The 17,979-nt window shown below is 40.3% G+C and overlaps 1 protein-coding gene across 2 annotated transcripts in view; it reads left to right on the forward strand.

Moving 5' to 3' along the window:
• Positions 1–17,979, forward strand: part of NTM (neurotrimin) — a 749,477-nt gene that overhangs the window by 488,661 nt on the left and 242,837 nt on the right. For both annotated transcript variants that reach the window (XM_006871000.1, XM_006870999.1), the window contains exon 3: positions 3,718–3,843. In XM_006871000.1, coding sequence (XP_006871062.1) covers positions 3,718–3,843 — 126 coding nt within the window. The remainder of the gene's footprint in view (positions 1–3,717; positions 3,844–17,979) is intronic.

The following is a 17,979-nucleotide window of genomic DNA, read 5'->3' on the forward strand; positions in this document are numbered from 1 at the left end:
ATACTATATATGTATATATACTATCTATATATGTATATATATAAATATAGATAGATAGACAAATAATGTATTAGTAGATAAATGAGTGAATGAGTATGTGAATGAATGAAAATAAGCAAACCCAATATTAGCATAATTCTAACAGCTTGCATGATGAAAAGAGGTAGATATAGAATGTATCCAAGGAAACAATATAAAAATATAAGTAACCTTTCCTCATACTTAGACAAAGTTTCATTATAAACATGGATTACCAAAGATTACAGTACAATCTTATCAATTCAGTTTAATTTTGAATACCAATAATGTGTTAGAAATTGCTGCCTAGAAACTCATAACTCTGGTACTCTAGTATCTAGTACATTATGTAAATTTAGTTCTAATAATTAAGATGGCATGTCAGATCAAGCTAACTTGGCATTATGCCATGAATGGTCTTCCTTTCAAATCCACCTTGGGACAGGTTGCCCACTATGAGCTGTAGTCAAAAGCAGGATAGAAAAACAGCAAGCATACTCTTCCAACTTCTACTTTATGAGTTGCACCCTTTTCAGTTGTTTATAGTGGTAGGGTTGGGGTGGAGGATGATTCTTCCAAGCCTAAGGTACGATCATCTCATTTAATATACTTACTCTGTTGACAGTTCTGGCCCAAACCACATTCCACTGTATGTTAGGAAAGTCCATTGTTCTCTAGTGTATGATTAGCAGATTAGCTATCATATAAGAAGCCAGGAAAATGAACTCCCAATAAGCCCTTTCAAAGCAAGAGTAATTCATTACTCAGCCTGATTTCCACTTAAAATGTACTTTAAGCACAATTCCAACTACAAACCCTAAATCACCTTGTGTTCACAAAGTCCATCAGTTTAAAATTTTTATTGCATGGTGTAGATGTGACATAATCCCTTGCGGAACATCTCAGAGTGTTTTACAGATCAATAAATTACTTACCTTCACAGTTGAAGCACTATATGCAAGGTCAGCACAGACATTCTGCAGGCTGCCTCTTCTCCAAGATACAAGCAAGTCTTTTGTGGTTGCCAAGGATGAATAGGAGCTTAGACCAGGCAAATGTAGGGCCTGGGTCATGGTGGCATGGAAACGGATCACTCCCATTAAAACTGTGTGAATAAAATACATCAAAATAATTCTAGAACTCAGAGATTCAGAAATGTAAATTATGAGACTGTCAGCAAATCTAATGTTCAATCATTAACTTGATTAAGCTTTCTAGACTCAAAGGTTCAATCTAACTTCTGAAATCATGCAACTATAAATTGGAATGCTACATACATCTTAAAAGTCCCAGATCTTAGAAACAATGGTCTCTCCCCTACCCTGACCACATGCACTCATTTTTTTTTACTTCTCACCAAATACCTGTGTATAAGTGTAATTACAAGTGCATGTCCACACACATACAAATACACACACGCTCATTGTATCCATAGCTGCATATTGATTTGAATGTAAACATGATTAATTGGTACTTACTCTATGAAAGGCAACCTGTTTATGACTAGTCAGACTCTTTCTTAATATCATATATTCAGATAATTTACAGCAAAGATGAAAAAGGAAGTTTATTTTAAATACATAAAGGTGGTACTACACTCTAACAATTTCAGGAATGAGAGGTTATATTTTACGGATCACCTGGAATATTTTATGGAAGGGGTGAAAATTCAACCAGACATTGAAGAATAATAAATAGTTGAAAGAAAGTGTATAAGCAACATAACACAACAGCAAGGGCATGGGGTTAAAGGGGGAGGGTTGCATTTATCAATAATGAATTGTTCAATTGTGTGGTCCATACAGAAGTGGAAGAAAAGCAGGAATGGGAGGGAAACAAAGGAATACTAAGAGAAAATATCTACATGATACACCCATTTCCATGGAGGAGATGGGCTAATATAATTAGGGGTAAATGAGTAATGGTTCACATAGAGGAAAAACCAGTACGTAAGTCTCCAGGAATCTAACTTAGTGTGAAGTTCACACACTCTGACCTGGCAAGAGGAAGTAAAATCCAGGAATAATTTCTTGCTCCTCATGTGGACTGTGTGGATAATATGTCTTGAAATCATCCATGGTGGTTACACTAAGTAGTGCTTCTTCAACTCTAGACCTTGGCATGTGAAACATATCACTAACAGACAGACAGGTGACTGTTGTTAAGTGCAGTTGAGCTTGTTCTGACTCATAGTGACCCTGCATAGGGCTTCCAAAGAGTGGCTAATGGGTTTGAACTGCCAATCTGGTGGTTAGCAGTCCAGTACTTATCCAACAGTGCCATACCATGACTGGTGCAGAGGCCACTTAATTTGCAAAAAAAGTATTGTGTCCAAGAAGTAATGTGAAAAGAGGTAATGTGTCAAAAATCAGTGTCACTAGAACTGAAATAATTTGTGTTTATAATACAACTCTGATTGTGTTACAGGCATAAACCAGGTTGAGAAGGTGGCTTCTTTGAATAAGCATTGAAACTCAATCCAATAAATACTTGTTGATTTCTTACTATGGATCTATATATGAATAGGGCATGGATTAGGCAGTCAAAAATCTCATGTTCTAGTGTGTGAGTACAAAGCAAATCGCCCGTAACATAGTGGGGTAAGTGCCAAGAATTGGAAGGTCAGGGAACAATTAATTACAGCTCACTGTATCCACTTGATTTCTAAAGCCACTGGCAGAAAAACAAATGAGTAGGCACATGGAAAGCCAAACATCACATTTACTAGTGCTAAAATGGAAACTGGAGACTTAAATTAGGAGTACAACAACAATGAGCTTCTAACTCTGACACCCCCCCCCCCCAAATGCACATACAGTCACAGACTGGGTGGCAGGATACTCTATGAGATGCTGTCTCAGGAAAACAGTTGCTCAGAGGAGTACAGGTGAATGCCAGTTTCTTATGGAATGACTGATTCTAATGCAAAGGACTCACAGAAGTAAGAAAGTAGGTTTGTGGAATGTTCTGGGTCAAATTTTACTAATTAGAATGAGCCCCTCCCCTCTTTTGGTGAAGTGACTTAGGAGACAGAGAGACCAAGTGTAGAAAATCTAATTAGCATTCCTTTCCATTCCCTCTCGGGTATCTTTAATTGGGAGTATGGGTGAAGAAGCAGCATTGACTCAGGTTTGAAGGAAGATCATGAGGAATAATATAGATCTAAATGCATGCTGATCAGGAAATGCATAGTGTGTTGGAGATAGGGTGGGTAAAGGTGTAATAGTTGGAAATGTCAGTGGAAATGTAGGTGGATGCTTGGCTTGGACAGCCAGAGCTTGGATTTAATCAGGTATGTAATAGGGAGCAATCAGGTATTTAGACAAAGATGTGTTATGATAAGAATTGCATTACATAAATAAGACTCTGAATGTATTTAGAGGATGATATGCCTATGTGTGTTGGAGTGGGTTGGGTGAGAGTGGACTGAAGAAGTGGGTGGAGGCAAGGAGAATACTTACTGCAGTATTACCCTGAGATTTATTCCCATTCAGGATTTTGTGTTTAAGTGGGAAGAAATAGAAGATAGATTCAAGGTACGATAATGCTTTCATATTTAAGGGAATTCCTCTAATTTGTCATTATCTACTCCTAAAGAACATATATCTTAGTCTCTGTGTTGTTCTGCCAACTGCCATTTTAAGAACAGCAAAGAAATATTTTACGAGAATTTTTTGTTTCCCTTTTTTGTTTCAACAGTATCTCCCAAAATTGTAGAGATTTCTTCAGACATCTCCATTAATGAAGGAAACAACATCAGTCTCACCTGCATAGCAACGGGTAGACCAGAGCCTACAGTTACCTGGAGACACATCTCCCCCAAAGGTAAGAGAAGCAAGCTTATGTGTGGGTCATGAGAAGAAATGTGAGACTTGCTGGCCATAGCCAATTGGTTCTGGCATTGATGACTGCGTGCAAGAGGCCATACATTTTTGGTAGCCTGCTAATAAGATACTTGGGGCTCTGCAGAGAGAGTTGGTATTCTCTAAGGGTATTCTCTAAGACTGCAGAAATAACACTTGAGGATCTCTCTAATTTCTGGTAAACTAATCTCAATTGTCTTTGGTTGAAATGATAGTGAGATGTTCAGGTTGTTCTTTAATTGTTAAGCTTGATGGTAGAATTACTAGCTTTTGTGGTGGTGTTCAACTGGTTATTTTAAGAGAAAGAAAAAAACAGCACATAAAGTGGATGAAAGCTCTTAATGGCCATAACCCTAAAAGGGAAATTTCCAAGTCTGTGCTTCTTTATCATTGCCAAAAATCTCATTGCTATTTCTTTAGTTGTTTTGATGGTTTTGTTGTTATTATTGTACTCTAATTGATCCTAGATAACAAATAAAACTTAATGTGTGAACGAATTGCAAAGTATTATATGGACCAATCTAAGTGTTGTTTTGTGCTTTGATGTATTGGATGATAAAACCTTTAGAATTCAAGACAAGATGATATTTATCTTTAAAGCAGCCTTTATTTGAGAATGAGGTGCTTTAACATATTTTATTCATCTTCAAATACTTCTTGAATGACTACAATATTCCAGGCACTTTTCTAGGGACTAGGGATCTAACAATGAACAAATCAGACACAGCCCTGCTCTTATGAGTTCACATCATCATAAAGTTAGTGAGAAAAGTGAATTTACAATATATTAAGAGGTGATAAAGGATGTGAAAATAGAACATATATATTGACAGAAGGACAATTTGTTAGGTCAAGAAAGGTCTCTGAAAAGGTGAAATTGAAGGAGAACATGAATAAAAAGTCCTTCATTTCATTTGTATTTCTGGTCAGTGAGAAGTGTAGGCAATAAGCATCTATACATTTAGGCAAATTTGTATGTATATATGGGAATTGTTGTTGTTGTTGTTAAATGCCCCGTCATCAAGTAGTTCTGACTTTGTATAGGGTTTCTGGGGAAGGACTGGTAAGTTTGAATAGCCAACCTTTCATTTCAAACCTACCTTGTAATCTAGTGCTAGCTTGTACAGTGCTACACCAGGACTCCATGTATGTGAGTAGTGGTGGTTATGTGCCATGGAGTTGGTTTCGATTCATAGTGACCCGGTATAGGGTTTCTGAAACTGTAAATCTTTATGGGAGCAGAAAGCCTCATCTTTCTCCCTCAGAATGGCTGGTAGTTTCGAACTGCTGACCTTGAGGATAGCAGCCCAACTTGTAACCACTACGCTACCAGAGTTCCTTATGTATGTGAGTAGATAGGCTTCTTATTGAATTGTGTAGATTTCTGGTTCTAAATGAATCAGACTGGTGGTTGTATGGTAGGTGTTGCATGTTGGGTCCTCTAGAAGCAGGCCACGTGATGGTAATTGGCATGGGAGAAGTTAATTAGGGAGATGTCTGGGATCAACCCCTGAAGAAGGAATGGGAAGGACAGAGGGAGAAGTTGAGTTACAATGAAGTACAATGGGACATCTCATCTGACCCTGTGGAGAGTTCAGAAGTGTACTCCACTGGGATAAGAGGGCTGGGTTTCTAAACAACCACAGTAGTTACTGAATTTGGGAACCCAGAAAGAGTGTGACCTTGAAAAAAGGAGGACATTTCCGAAGAGTCTGGCACCTGAGGGCTGTATCCCAACAGAATGATATATACTGGGGCATTGGATTTCTATTTCTGGAGGCAACAAAACCGTATGGTTTTGTTCAGAGTCAGTGTTAGACTATGGATGGACCACAAGTGCAAAATTTCCTGTCTCAATGACGTTTTTTTCTGGTAGAAGTTCTCAGATATGGCGTGTTCTCCTCAATTCCTAGGAACTGCCCTAACCCACCATTCCTAATGTTGCCACTATGAGCAAAGGGATCAAGGAGAGCTAACTGGGTATCAGCCAGTCTCTTAATTTGAAATGGCCTTACATATAGACAGTCCAAAATCTGGGAGGGCTCTTCAGTCGTGCAAGAGGTTAATTAGTGATGAAGTGAAATAACAGCTCAGAGACATTGGAAGGAGGGTCCCTCCAAATGGAAGGCTTTGTCAGTCCAGAGCGCCTGCCATTAGAACCAGCTCAATGCTGAGTACTGCTGGATGTAGAATTTGCAGACTATTTATTATCTAGGACATACGTATCCCACCTGTTTCAAGAGGAGCAATGCCCCCTTCATTCTCTCAGACTTCCCTTTGTCATCTGTTTGATGTCTTTTCCCATTTCCTCCTTTGGCCACACAACTTAGTTATTTTTCTGGTTCTCTTCCTCCATTTCCTTCATATATCTTTTCTTTTTGTCTTGGTTGTTTATGAGTTTTCTTTTTTCCATTTTTGGACTATAGTCCCCATTTCTCTTATATCCTCTGTATTTTTCTATTTTAATAACATTTATTCCCAGTGTTTTATTTTTTCTCCTCTCTCTAATCTTTGCTATTACTTTTTATCTCTTCATGCTTGTGTTTGATCCTTCTTCCGTTTATCTTTCTGATTTTCATGCTGTGTATGTTAGATTCCTTTTCTCCCCCAGTGACAATTAAACAGATTCATTTCCTCAGGGGACTTTTACCTGAGCCTTGGCCAGATGTTTCCGTTTCATTGAGATTTTAGCTGCTATGGAAACAGAAGATGCATCAAGGGGTGAAGAGCTGGATAATCAGAATCTACCTGTGGATTAAAGTAATTTAGATGAACAGCTTTTTTTTTCCAGATCCATGGTCCAGATTAGCTATCCAAGATTCAAACTGCTGAGACATGCCAAGTAATAGCTAATCACCTTAAAGCTCACCAGGGTACTGTTTTCCTGGTGACTGATTATTTGGAGATAAGAGATGGCATTAGGTTGCTGCCAAATCTGAACTGAGACAGGAGACCCTCAGCCATAAGACCTTCATCTTTATCCACTAAATAATTTCAAAATCCTACTTATTTTAAAGTGTGCTGGGACAAACTAGGGTTCCTTGGGGGGTGGGGGGCAAATATACTACAAAGGCTCAGAGCAATTACTTCCATTTGTTGCATCATATATCAGTAGCAGGCTATGAATTCTCTTGCTTCAATCAAGGTAATTCTTAACATGTATACCATTAAATCCTGGAGTGAATAGCTGATTGAGGTTAGGCATGTTTTGAAACCTTGATCAGTTTCGTGTGTTTCTTCTTCCAGACGACTCTGTTCTACATATTTCTGAAAACTCCTAGTTTCCTCAGCCACAACTCATTTGGTGCTGTTTTCAATAAGTGTCTACGAATCTTTTTAGAATATGTATTCCATAGGCTGTTTGACCAGCTTTTGTGAGAAATGTTACAGAAATGTTAACCACTATTTTAATGGTGGCTCACTTTTCAATATAATGGAAGCTTAGAAGTGGCAGGCCGAATGAAGAAAGTCCAGGGTACTTGCCCAGAAGATCGTGTGGCTGGCACTTTATTATGTTATTGTTGTTAAGTACCATTGAGTTGGTTCTGACTCATAGTGGCCCTATATAGGGTTTCCGAGAAGCAACTGGTGAGCTTAAACCACTGACCTTACCATTCAAACTGACCTTGCAGTCCCGTGTATTAGCCCACAGTGCCACACCAGGATTCCACTTGATTATAAATGAAGAAAATGTCAGGGAGGCTAGGCCTCCTATGGTAGCTCTTGGCACTACCTTGATGATAAGTTATAGTTTTCCATATACTATTACTGGTGGTATGTCTTTTTTTTAAATTGCCTCCTGAATTTATCATTCCAGGGGTACAAAGAGAAAGCACACTAGTTCTGATGACAATTGCTGTCCTCACTTTCCAACCCAGTGTGTCTCCAGAGGTCCTGATCTTCTCAGAAGGAATAGCTCCCTTTCATTGTTCTTGCTAGAATATTTTTGAACCACTAGCCATATTCTGCCTATGCATAACCACTCTAGTGCAGAGCATATCTGAGAGCTACAATCTCCTTTAGATTCATGACCCTTTCACGACTCTATGACTTTTTCTTCGTCAAGATCTACAAGAATCTGTTTACTGTAGTCCTTAAGCTCAAGTCCTTCTATTTCCAAAAGAATATTTTTAGGACTCTCTTAATCCTCAGAATCTACCCTCAAAAAGCAAAAGCAAAATCTCTTCCAATTCATCCTAAACAATGCTATTTGGAACCTCACTATTCTTAGTAAAGTATTCTCTATACCCAGTTTTTATACTTCCAGTTTTGTTGAGTTGTTCTGCTGAGTTTGAGAGAAAAGGCTGAGGTTTCTTTTAAACCCCATGGAATGAGAAAGGCTGTGTGCCAGTGGGCAGGAGGCTTCCTTATAAAATGCACCCTTTGGCCATTTAAACGAATATGTATTTTCTGCGTATTTTGTGTACATAAAAAAGATGGGGGGTGGTGGTGGAAGTAAATACTGTTAACCGATGGCGCATGGAGGGGATTGTAATCATTGCATTGAAACAAAATATGATTGGTTGTGTGCAAGATTGATGATCTGCCATGTAAACTTTCATTCAATTCACAATAAAAGCTTTAAAAAACAAACCAACCAACAAAAAGGTGGAGGTTCCTTATTGTCCCATTCCTGAGAGCCCTACATGAAAAGGTAAAGACATGAGTCAAGTCATTCATCCATGTGCTTCATACGTATGTTGACCTAGAGATCATAGAATGTCATTATAGAGCTCCTCTCTTGGATGCACATGCCTTCATTGTGGTCCCATCAAACAAAATACTAGGGTAAATGCACAACTACAAGCTCACCTTGACTATTGAGATGCAAACAAATCATACCCAGATATTGGTTTGAGTGTTCTGTAAGGTCTAGGGAGTAGTTCACAGGGATATCTTGATGTCAAATCCATGTGTATCACCTCTGTCCCATGCATTATTTAAAACTAGGGATGATTTTCACTTGTCTTTGATTCTCTACAAGGTGAGTTTAAACTTCAAGGTCAGAGGTTCAAACTCACCAGTTGCTCCTCAGAAACACCATACAGGGTTGCTATGAGTCAGAAGCGACTCGATGGCACTTAAAAACAACAACAATGGAAAGCACTCAAGAAATACTTGTTGATTCAATGAACGCACACTTGTATTTGCCAGTGTGCCCAAAGCGTATGCATTTTCTCCCAGTTCAAAGACTTCATCCAGAACCTTGGGAAATTTTACTACACTTTGATGCTCACAATCAAACTTTGGTGTGTTCCCTGCTGAAACACTCTGCTGCCAAGTCTCCTTGACATTTCCTCTGGTCTTCACAGAATCTTCAAGCCTTTCCTGAAGTTTCCCTAGTGGGAAACGTGCTGTGGCATGCCTCATCTTCTCCTTGAAGGAGAGACTTCTTTTCAAGTTATATTTTGCAAAAAGTAGAGCAGGCTCACAAATGACTTTGAAGGTAGATGTTTGGTCAACTGCCTCTGCACTGATCACTGTCAGCTCTGCTTCATGGCAACCACCCTACTGATGTGTGCTTTGCTTGACATTCTCTTTCCTTGCCCCACTGAGCAATCTGGCCCTTTTGGTGCAGTCTTGTCTGCCTCAATCCTATCATTAAATCCTCACTGACCCCTACCACAATTCCCTAAAATAATCCTGGACACTGGTAGGCATGGATGCAAGGATGGATGCAAGGACGGTTCTCTTGTTGGGTCAAAAGAAAGAGAGACAGAGAAAGAGGCCCCTTTACCTTCGTTACTCTTCCTGTCTTTCTCTATCTATCTATCTATCTATCTATCTATCTATCTATCTATCTATCTATCTATCTATCTATCTATCATCCATCTTTATGTGTGTTAATTTAAATTTTGAACATTTTACCCAGGACCACATTTAAGGGACAACATTAGAGCAGTGCAGTGTATTCCTAGGTTTCAACCTCAGTTGCTGCACTTTAAAGTATCATTTCTGCATCTACTCTTTTACACATACTCTGCATTCACACCTGCATCCATATATTTTTTGCATGCACACATGTATATATACTTTCATTCACTACTGCAACATCCCTGCTTCACACCTACATCCAAGTCTACAGACACAGACAAAGCATCCTTGCTTAGCTGCTGAACTACTTTATCTGCCACCTCACCACTCTTGAAGAGGCCCAGTGGACAATTTGGTTATCCTGTCTTTTTTTTTCTCAGAGTATTAAAGGAACAAAGTCAATGAGAGAAAAAGTGACCCTGTGGCTGGGAACGCTTCTTCTTGCCAATGCCCTGAGTCTAACCTTTCTCCTGCTACCCTTACCCAGTCTTGTGTCCACCTCTCTCCTCATGTGTCAGCACTGACAAGGTCTTCCTCCCCAGCCAAACAGTACACTGAAGCACTAATTGGCACTGGAGGTATCACAGCTTGAGTTCAACCAGAGCTGGCAGGCGCCATGACTCTAGTGACAGCTCTGTGAAAATGTGTCAGGCACAGAGCTCTGGCATTCCATCGACTGACTGCAGCACCCTGGCACTAATGAGCACCCTGTCAGCACCAGCATCAGGGGCCCCATGTGGCACAGGGATCATTAGGATAGCAGATGAGAAAACCTTCCTCAGCAAAGAAAAGCTAGGGTGGGAGGGAATAGGACAAAATGGAACTAAAGGCATCACCTTACCCACAGATGGCAGCCACACAGCAGTATTAAAAAAAAAAAAAAATCAAATGGTCTCTATGCCAATCTGGACAACACTCAGGATCTCCTTTTGGTTGGGTTGTCCTGTAATTAATCAATGCAGACTATAAAATCTTTACTGTAATAAGCCAAGGAGAGATGTAATGACTAAATTAACTCTCATACATTGCTATATAGTGCAAACAGACAGTAGCCTAAGTTTTCTAGAACAGGGACTTAGGGACAAAGGAAGATTTAGGAGTTGGGTCTTTTTGAGACTTGTCAAGGCAGACTTCTTGTCCAGAGGGTCTGCTGAACTGTCAGCTGCCTTCTTGCTTCTGTTGGAATATTGGGATCCAGATGAGATGATTAAGAAGGGGAGCTGTTCTCTGACTTTTCATCCCAGAGTTGGGCATGAAAAATGGCCTGTGTTTCTGCTTTGCTTCTCTGCTTTCTGAAGTCAAGCGTGAATCATCATATCTGCATATTCTGCTAGGGGCCAGGGCTGGGCAGTTTTGAATTTCCCAGAGCATCAGAGCAAAGTCTAAGTTGGTCTTTCTATGAGGTTTTGGCTACCAACATTCACTCCGTTCCAAATCCATCCTTAGTGGATTGAGTAGAGGCTTCCTGGCAGAAGAAGACAGCCTTCCTGAAAAAGAAGGGCTTTAAGTGAGCTCCATTTGGATTTGAACTCTCCTCCATAACTCATTGTATGACAATGAGGTGGTGTTTCTGTTGATTTTCTTTTTTTTTTAAATTATTATTTCTTGGCACAGTGCATCAAATGCCCATGATTTGGTCCCAGACCCTGTTTGCACTGCACAGGACAGTCATACTACCAACCCAACTCATGAACACATACATACTATAAGTGTTCATCTTCGCACATTCCATCTGTACTCCCTGTTGTTGTTGTTACGTGCTGTAGAGCTGATTCCGTCTCATAGCAATCCTATATCTATCTCTGTAACCACAACCTGTATAGGGTTTCTGAAGAGCAACTGATGGGTTTGAACTGCCATCCTTGTGATTTGTAGTCCAGTGCTGATCCTACAGTGCCAAACCAGGAATCCTCCCTAGATGGACCTTTTTGGGGTGTTCTTTAAGATCATTCTCAAATGCACATGTGACAGTCCCTGGTGCATTTCCTCTGACAGAGCAAATCACACTCTGAAATCCCCCACACCATGCATACCATTCTAAGCATGGAACTGTTTTCGGTGAACCCTGGTCTCAAGAGACTCTACTTGGCTAAAGTACTCTGAAGGGCGGGGGTAAGTCTTATGCTTTGTTTTATCCTTGATGCCAGATATCAGCAGGCCCTGTAAGTGATTGATGAATTAGGAAATGCTGGGTAATATAGATAAAATCTATATATCCAATTTTTAAGAATTTTTTTTGTGTGTGCATGATACTGTGGATTAGGCATTGAGTTACTATCTGGAAGTTTGGTGACTCAAAGCCGCCAGCCAATCAAAGGAGAAAGATGAGAATATCTGCTCCTATAAAGATTTATAGTTTCCCTCTATATTGGAGTTCTGATATGGCGCTGTGGGTTAATGTGCTGGACTGCAAAGTTGGTTTGAACCACAAGGTCAGTGGTTCAAGCTCACCAGCTACCCCTCAGAAACTCTATACAGCGTCACTAGGGATCAGAACTTACTCAACATCACTTAACAACAATAATAAATGTGTTGGAATCAACTTTAATGGTGGTGTTTTCTTGTTTTTTAGTTTGTGATGCAGTGTGCTATGCATTGAACTGTTAACTGAATGAGGCTGGCAGTTCAAACCTTCTGGCTACTCTGTGAAAGAATGATGAGACAGTGCATTTCTGTAAAGATTTACAGTCTTGGAAACTCCATAGGTTGCTATGAGTTAAAATCAACTAGTAGTGGGTTTGGTTTGAGTTTTGGCATGCATAATATAAAACAAAATTGATCCTAGTGAGCAAAGAATAAAAGACTGGAGCATCATCTACTCTCATCATTCTCAACTGATAATGTATCCTAAACCCTCCAAGGAAGACAGGAGAAAAGGGGATCCCTGGGATTGTCAATCCTTGCCTGGTTGTATTCAAGGTTGAAACTTAGACTTTTCTGAAAACAGAGATAATAATACTTTCCTAACATGGTACACTAAGGAGCCCTGGTGGCATCATGGGTTACACGTTAGGTGGCTAACTGCAGGGTCAGTAATTCAAGTCCACCATATGCTCCCTGGGAGAAAGAGAGGGTTTTCTACTATCATAAAGATTTATAGCTTTGGTAATCTTATGCTGCATCAACTTGACAGAACTGAGCTGATGATACACAACCATCATCAACTGACTTGATGATACACGACCAACATACATCCCTGGGGGAGCAGGAGTTAAGCACTTGAACTGTTAACCAAACTCTGGTAGTTTGAACCCACCAGCTGCTGTGCAGAAGAAAGATGTGGCAATCTGCTTCGATAAAGATTACAGCCTTGTACTCTTTGGAAAGACTCCTAGTGTGGTGCTGTGGGTTAATGCTCTGAACTGCAAAATCAGTTTGAACTGCAGGTCAGTGGTTCAAGCTCACCAGCCACTCCTTGGAAATCCTATACATGGTCACAGTAGGTTGGAACCAACTGGATGGCACTTAATAACAACAGCAAATCTTTGGAAAACCTATTTGGTAGTTCTACTCTGTCCCAGAGTTACAGTAATTCAAAATCAAATTGAAGGCAATATGTTTGGTTTTGGTAACATGGAAATGGTAAGGACTAAATGGTAGCGTAGTGGTTACGAATTGGACTGCGAACCTTAAGGTCAGTGATTCGAAACTACCAGCCGCTCCGTGGGCGAAAGATGAGGCTTTCTACTCCCATAAAGATTTACACCCTCGGAAACCCTGTACAGGATTGCTATGGGTCGGAACTGAATCGACGGCATTTAACAACAAAAATGTATTGGCCAATGTAAAGCACCTAACTCTACACTAACACACAATTGTGTCTTTTTCTTGTTGTTCTTGTTAGCCTCTGATTGCCTCTGATTCTTGGTAACTCCAAGGACAACAGAGTCAGATCATAGTGATCTCTAGGGTTTTCATTGGCTGATTTTCAGAAGCAGGTCACCAGTCCTTTCTTCTAAGAACATCCTAGTCTGGATGTGCTGCTGATACCTCTTCAGAATCATCACAACACATAAGCCTCCACCGAAAGACAGGTAGCATCTTTGCATGAGGAGTGTTGACTGGGAATAAAACCCAGGTCTCTGTCAGGGAAGCAAATAATTCAATCACTGAATCAACACTACCCCATTGACTCAAAGTAGGTGCCAAACTATTTCTGACTTATAGATCCTCAGCTAGCCCCTTCTTACTCATTCCCATCCATAAAACAATGAAAAGAAAACAAAAATCATTACCACTGGGCCAATAAACAATATCCATATAAATAGAGAAAAGATTGAAGTTGTCAAAGACTTCATTTTGCTCAGATCAACCATGGAAGCAGCAGTCAAGAAATCAAAGGATATATTGCATTAGGCAAATCTACTGCACAAGACCTCTTTAAAGTGTTCAAGAGCAAAGTTGTAAGTTTGAGGACTAAGGTACACCTTGCCCAAGCCATGGTGTTTTCAATAACCACATATGCATGTGAAAGTTGAACAGTGATTAAGGAAAACCATAGAATAATTGATGCTTTTAAGTTATGATTTTGGAGAAGAATATTGAAAGTACTATGGACTGCCAAAAGAACAAACCAATCTGTGTTGGAAGAAATACAGTCAGAGTGTTTGGAAGCCAGGATGGCCAGACTGCATCTCTCATACTTCAGACATATTACCAGCAGGAACCAGTCCCTGGAGAAGAATATCATGTTTGGTAAGGTGGACGGTTGGAGAAGAAGAGAAGGACCCCCAACTAGATGGATTGACACAATGGCAGCAGCAATGGGCTCAAATGTAGCAACAATCGTGAGGATGGTGCAGGACCGGGCAGTGTTTCATTCTGTTGTGCATAGGGTCACTAGGAGTTGACATTGACTCGATGACACCTAACAACAAACACAACCCATAAAAACCAAACAAAAGGAAGGAAATCAAAATATATCTTCTCTAAAAATGTTGAGTCCTTACAAAAACCCAGATTTTGTCACTTGCGAGAATGGAGAGATATTCAAAGGTTAATCAGCAACTCTCTTCACCCCTACCATTTTCTAATTAACATAGGTGCTTGATTAAAATTCCCAGAGTACCCCAAGTAGTGATCCCAGGAGGGACAAGTAATTGCTATTGCAAAATATATTACAGTGGTTATTGATGGTGGAAGGAAAATATTGCATCATAATGGAAAGTGGCAGACCTCCTGTCCATAGAAGTGCAGAGCATATGTTATTAGACCCAGCCTATACTGATAGAGCAATTTTTTATGTTAAAAATAAACCAGTGCTACAACCTCAAGTATGGAGAAAAATGATCCAAAAACTCATGTTAAGGAAATGTTTTAAACACAGACACATAGAGCCAGGTGGAAATGGAGACAGCAGAAGAAGACATTTATAGATCACTCTTTAAATCTGCAACACTCACTGTAAAATTATATCTAGATAGATACAGTTAGGATAAAATTTGCCAGTGTCAATAAGGGTTTATGTAAGTTTAATATTTATGATCTGGTTTAAAGCAATATTGTAGCTGTAAAACTTCCTACTTCAAAGAAGAGAAAAATCATAAAAAGACTAGTGAGGAAATTAATGAGTTCAATGTGCCTGAATTAAGAACATATGAAATAAAGCTTCAGTCTAGAAACCAAGGGCAGAAGTGCACACTAAAGACACTGTTTGCGGTTTTACCCAATTATTTTAAAACCTTTGAAAACTGTTGTAGAATCAGCTGTCTATTGAATTCAGACATTGCTAACAGCATCCTCCCCCACACTCTCCTGAGTCTTAGGCTATTTATACTAGTACTTGGTGACTGTTACCATGCAGAACTGTTTTGATGGGGGAAAAATAAAGGAAGCTTAAAAGCAAGGAAATTGTATCATCTTTCCCACAGATGCTAATCAGTCATGGCTTATTAGGATGCAAAGTTTCATTGAGATGGTTGCTCCTGGAGGGCAGGAGAGCTATCTCTAGCAAGAGCTCAGCATAGAGAAGACTGTTGGCGATCAGCAAGTGCTCCATAGGGTCTCAGGAGATTGCTCCCCACCGGCTTCTCAATACCCACCACAGCCAGAGAAACCTCCTTGTCAATACACAGCTGTAGACCTACTAAAGGCTTGGAGGGTTTCAAGGATAAGTGTCAAGGGACCACACCCTGGTTCATAATGTCTTTGGCATAAGGAAACAAGTTTGTGGTTTTGTTTTTATATCTACTTTTTAATTTCATATCCTGGCTTGCCCTAGGATAGGTACACTTCCCCTAGGGTCTAAATAAAAAACAGAGTCAGTATCGTCTAATAGTAGCAATACCTAGCAGTTTTGGGATGCTTAAAATATACTAGGCTTTCTATTGTGATGGTTCTGGCTATACCTTTCTCTCCCCGTCAAGTGTCTATTTTACAATGGTAGGCAAGGGAAATCAAGATTCAAAAGACAGTCAAGCATCTTAATATTTCCCCTCTTTTACCCATTCAAACCATGCCTCAATCCCTGTATCCTAGAACCCTGTTGTTCCAAGGTTGTGCATACATCATTACTTACCACTGTCCCACTTATCCCATGCAAACCTGCCTACTGTTCTCCTGTCTGCCTTGTTCTTCCATTCCTTTCCCCCTTCTTGTATATTGCCACCCCCCCACCCCCAGCACCCAAGCTATCCTGTGTCTATTCCCTACCCTGTGTTTCATCTTCCCCTCCCTCCCCTCACCTCATCCCATACATCCTGGTGATCAACAAATATCTTTCCCTGCTTTTAAGATGGGTTATTTTTCTTAATCTTTTACAATAGTGGTCCTATGCAGTATTTCTCCTTTTGTGACTGACTAATTTCACTCAGCATAATGTCCTCAAGGTTCATCCATGTTATGCGATGGTTTGTAGCTTCAAGGTAGCATAATATTCCATTAGAAAACTTGTAAATCTGTCTTCAGCCTATAACTGATGGGAATACCTAAAATGGGGCTATAACTTGCCCAATGAAGGAGGCAACTTGTGTGGAGCCTTTGCATTGCATAAGACCATAGATGGAATCCTGAACCCCATCCAGAACCTTCTGAGGTGGGAAACTTCCACTTGAAAGGACAAGTAGACCAGCTTGGATTCGGCTAGAAGAACAGAAGATACTTCTTGAAAAAAGACCAGCAGGAAAAATAAAAAACAATAATGGCAGTCCGATTGACTACTACAAGAACAAGCAAGCTATTCGCCTGGGAGCCATCAAGGCAAGTAGTCGGATTCCCTCAGAGCAAACCCCCTTCTAAGACTTAGACTCAAGGGGGACACATGAGCAGGCATATGGTCTGGCTGGTGACCACGTTGGTCACCGATAAAAGGGAAGTGGGGGAAAAACAGCAATGAAGTTATGAACTAAGTCCGACTACATTCAGTAGACTCCTGTGAACCCGGGTTGAGACCTAGTTGGCCGGCAATATGGCATGACCTGGGGACTCCTGGGCCCAGAGACACTGACACAGCCACAGAGGACTAGAGCGAACAGTGAAGTACCCAGCTGATAGAAAGTGAAAGGAGATGCACAAGAACACCTATACTTACAAATAGTACACAGTACACACTTGACCTGGCTTCGATGGCTGGATGATCAGAACTCGTGTAGAAGAAGAAAGAAGGAAAAAAAAAAAAGAGTAACCTGCTATAATTTGATGAACTTGACCTATACTTATGGAAGTAGTAGCTCAAAAGATGGAACAGATCTTTACAGTGAGGATCATTGCCACCCCCTTGGTGCACAGGGTTGACAGGGATGGACAACTTAGATATTGACTACCCAAACTGGGGGCTACAAAGGCAAGAAGTGACTGGCTTGCAAGCTTTCAAGAGGGAGCTTAGTTCCAGAGGGAGTGGGGGAAGGTAGAATCTCTATTGACTGGTTTCCAATCTGTTGGAAAGGGGTTGATGAAAGGAGATGGTGATAAGAATCTTGTGATACAATAGTGAATAATTGCTATCAGGACTGACTGTGAGGGTCAGAAATGTAAAGGTAGATGTTTTGTAACAAAAGGAGGGGAGTGGTTGACTTTGGAGTCCAGGAGCAGAGGGCCCTGGGACCATCAAGTAAGAAGATCGGAATGCAGGACCCTACCCAGAGAAATAGTGATGCCAGAGATGGAGGCAGAGATGATGACATGGGGAGATGGAGCAGCTGGGGATTCTGGACTCAGGGAGGGAGAGGGGCTGTGTACTGATGAGGTGGGCAGGCTTATGGGGTGTTCCCTTTGATTGTTTGTTAATGCATGAAGGGGATTGTAATCATTGCAATGAAATGAAATATGATAGGATGAATGTAAAACT

Source organism: Chrysochloris asiatica, unplaced genomic scaffold (assembly GCF_000296735.1).
Source record: "Chrysochloris asiatica unplaced genomic scaffold, ChrAsi1.0 scaffold00158, whole genome shotgun sequence".
Classification (NCBI taxonomy): domain Eukaryota; kingdom Metazoa; phylum Chordata; class Mammalia; order Afrosoricida; family Chrysochloridae; genus Chrysochloris; species Chrysochloris asiatica.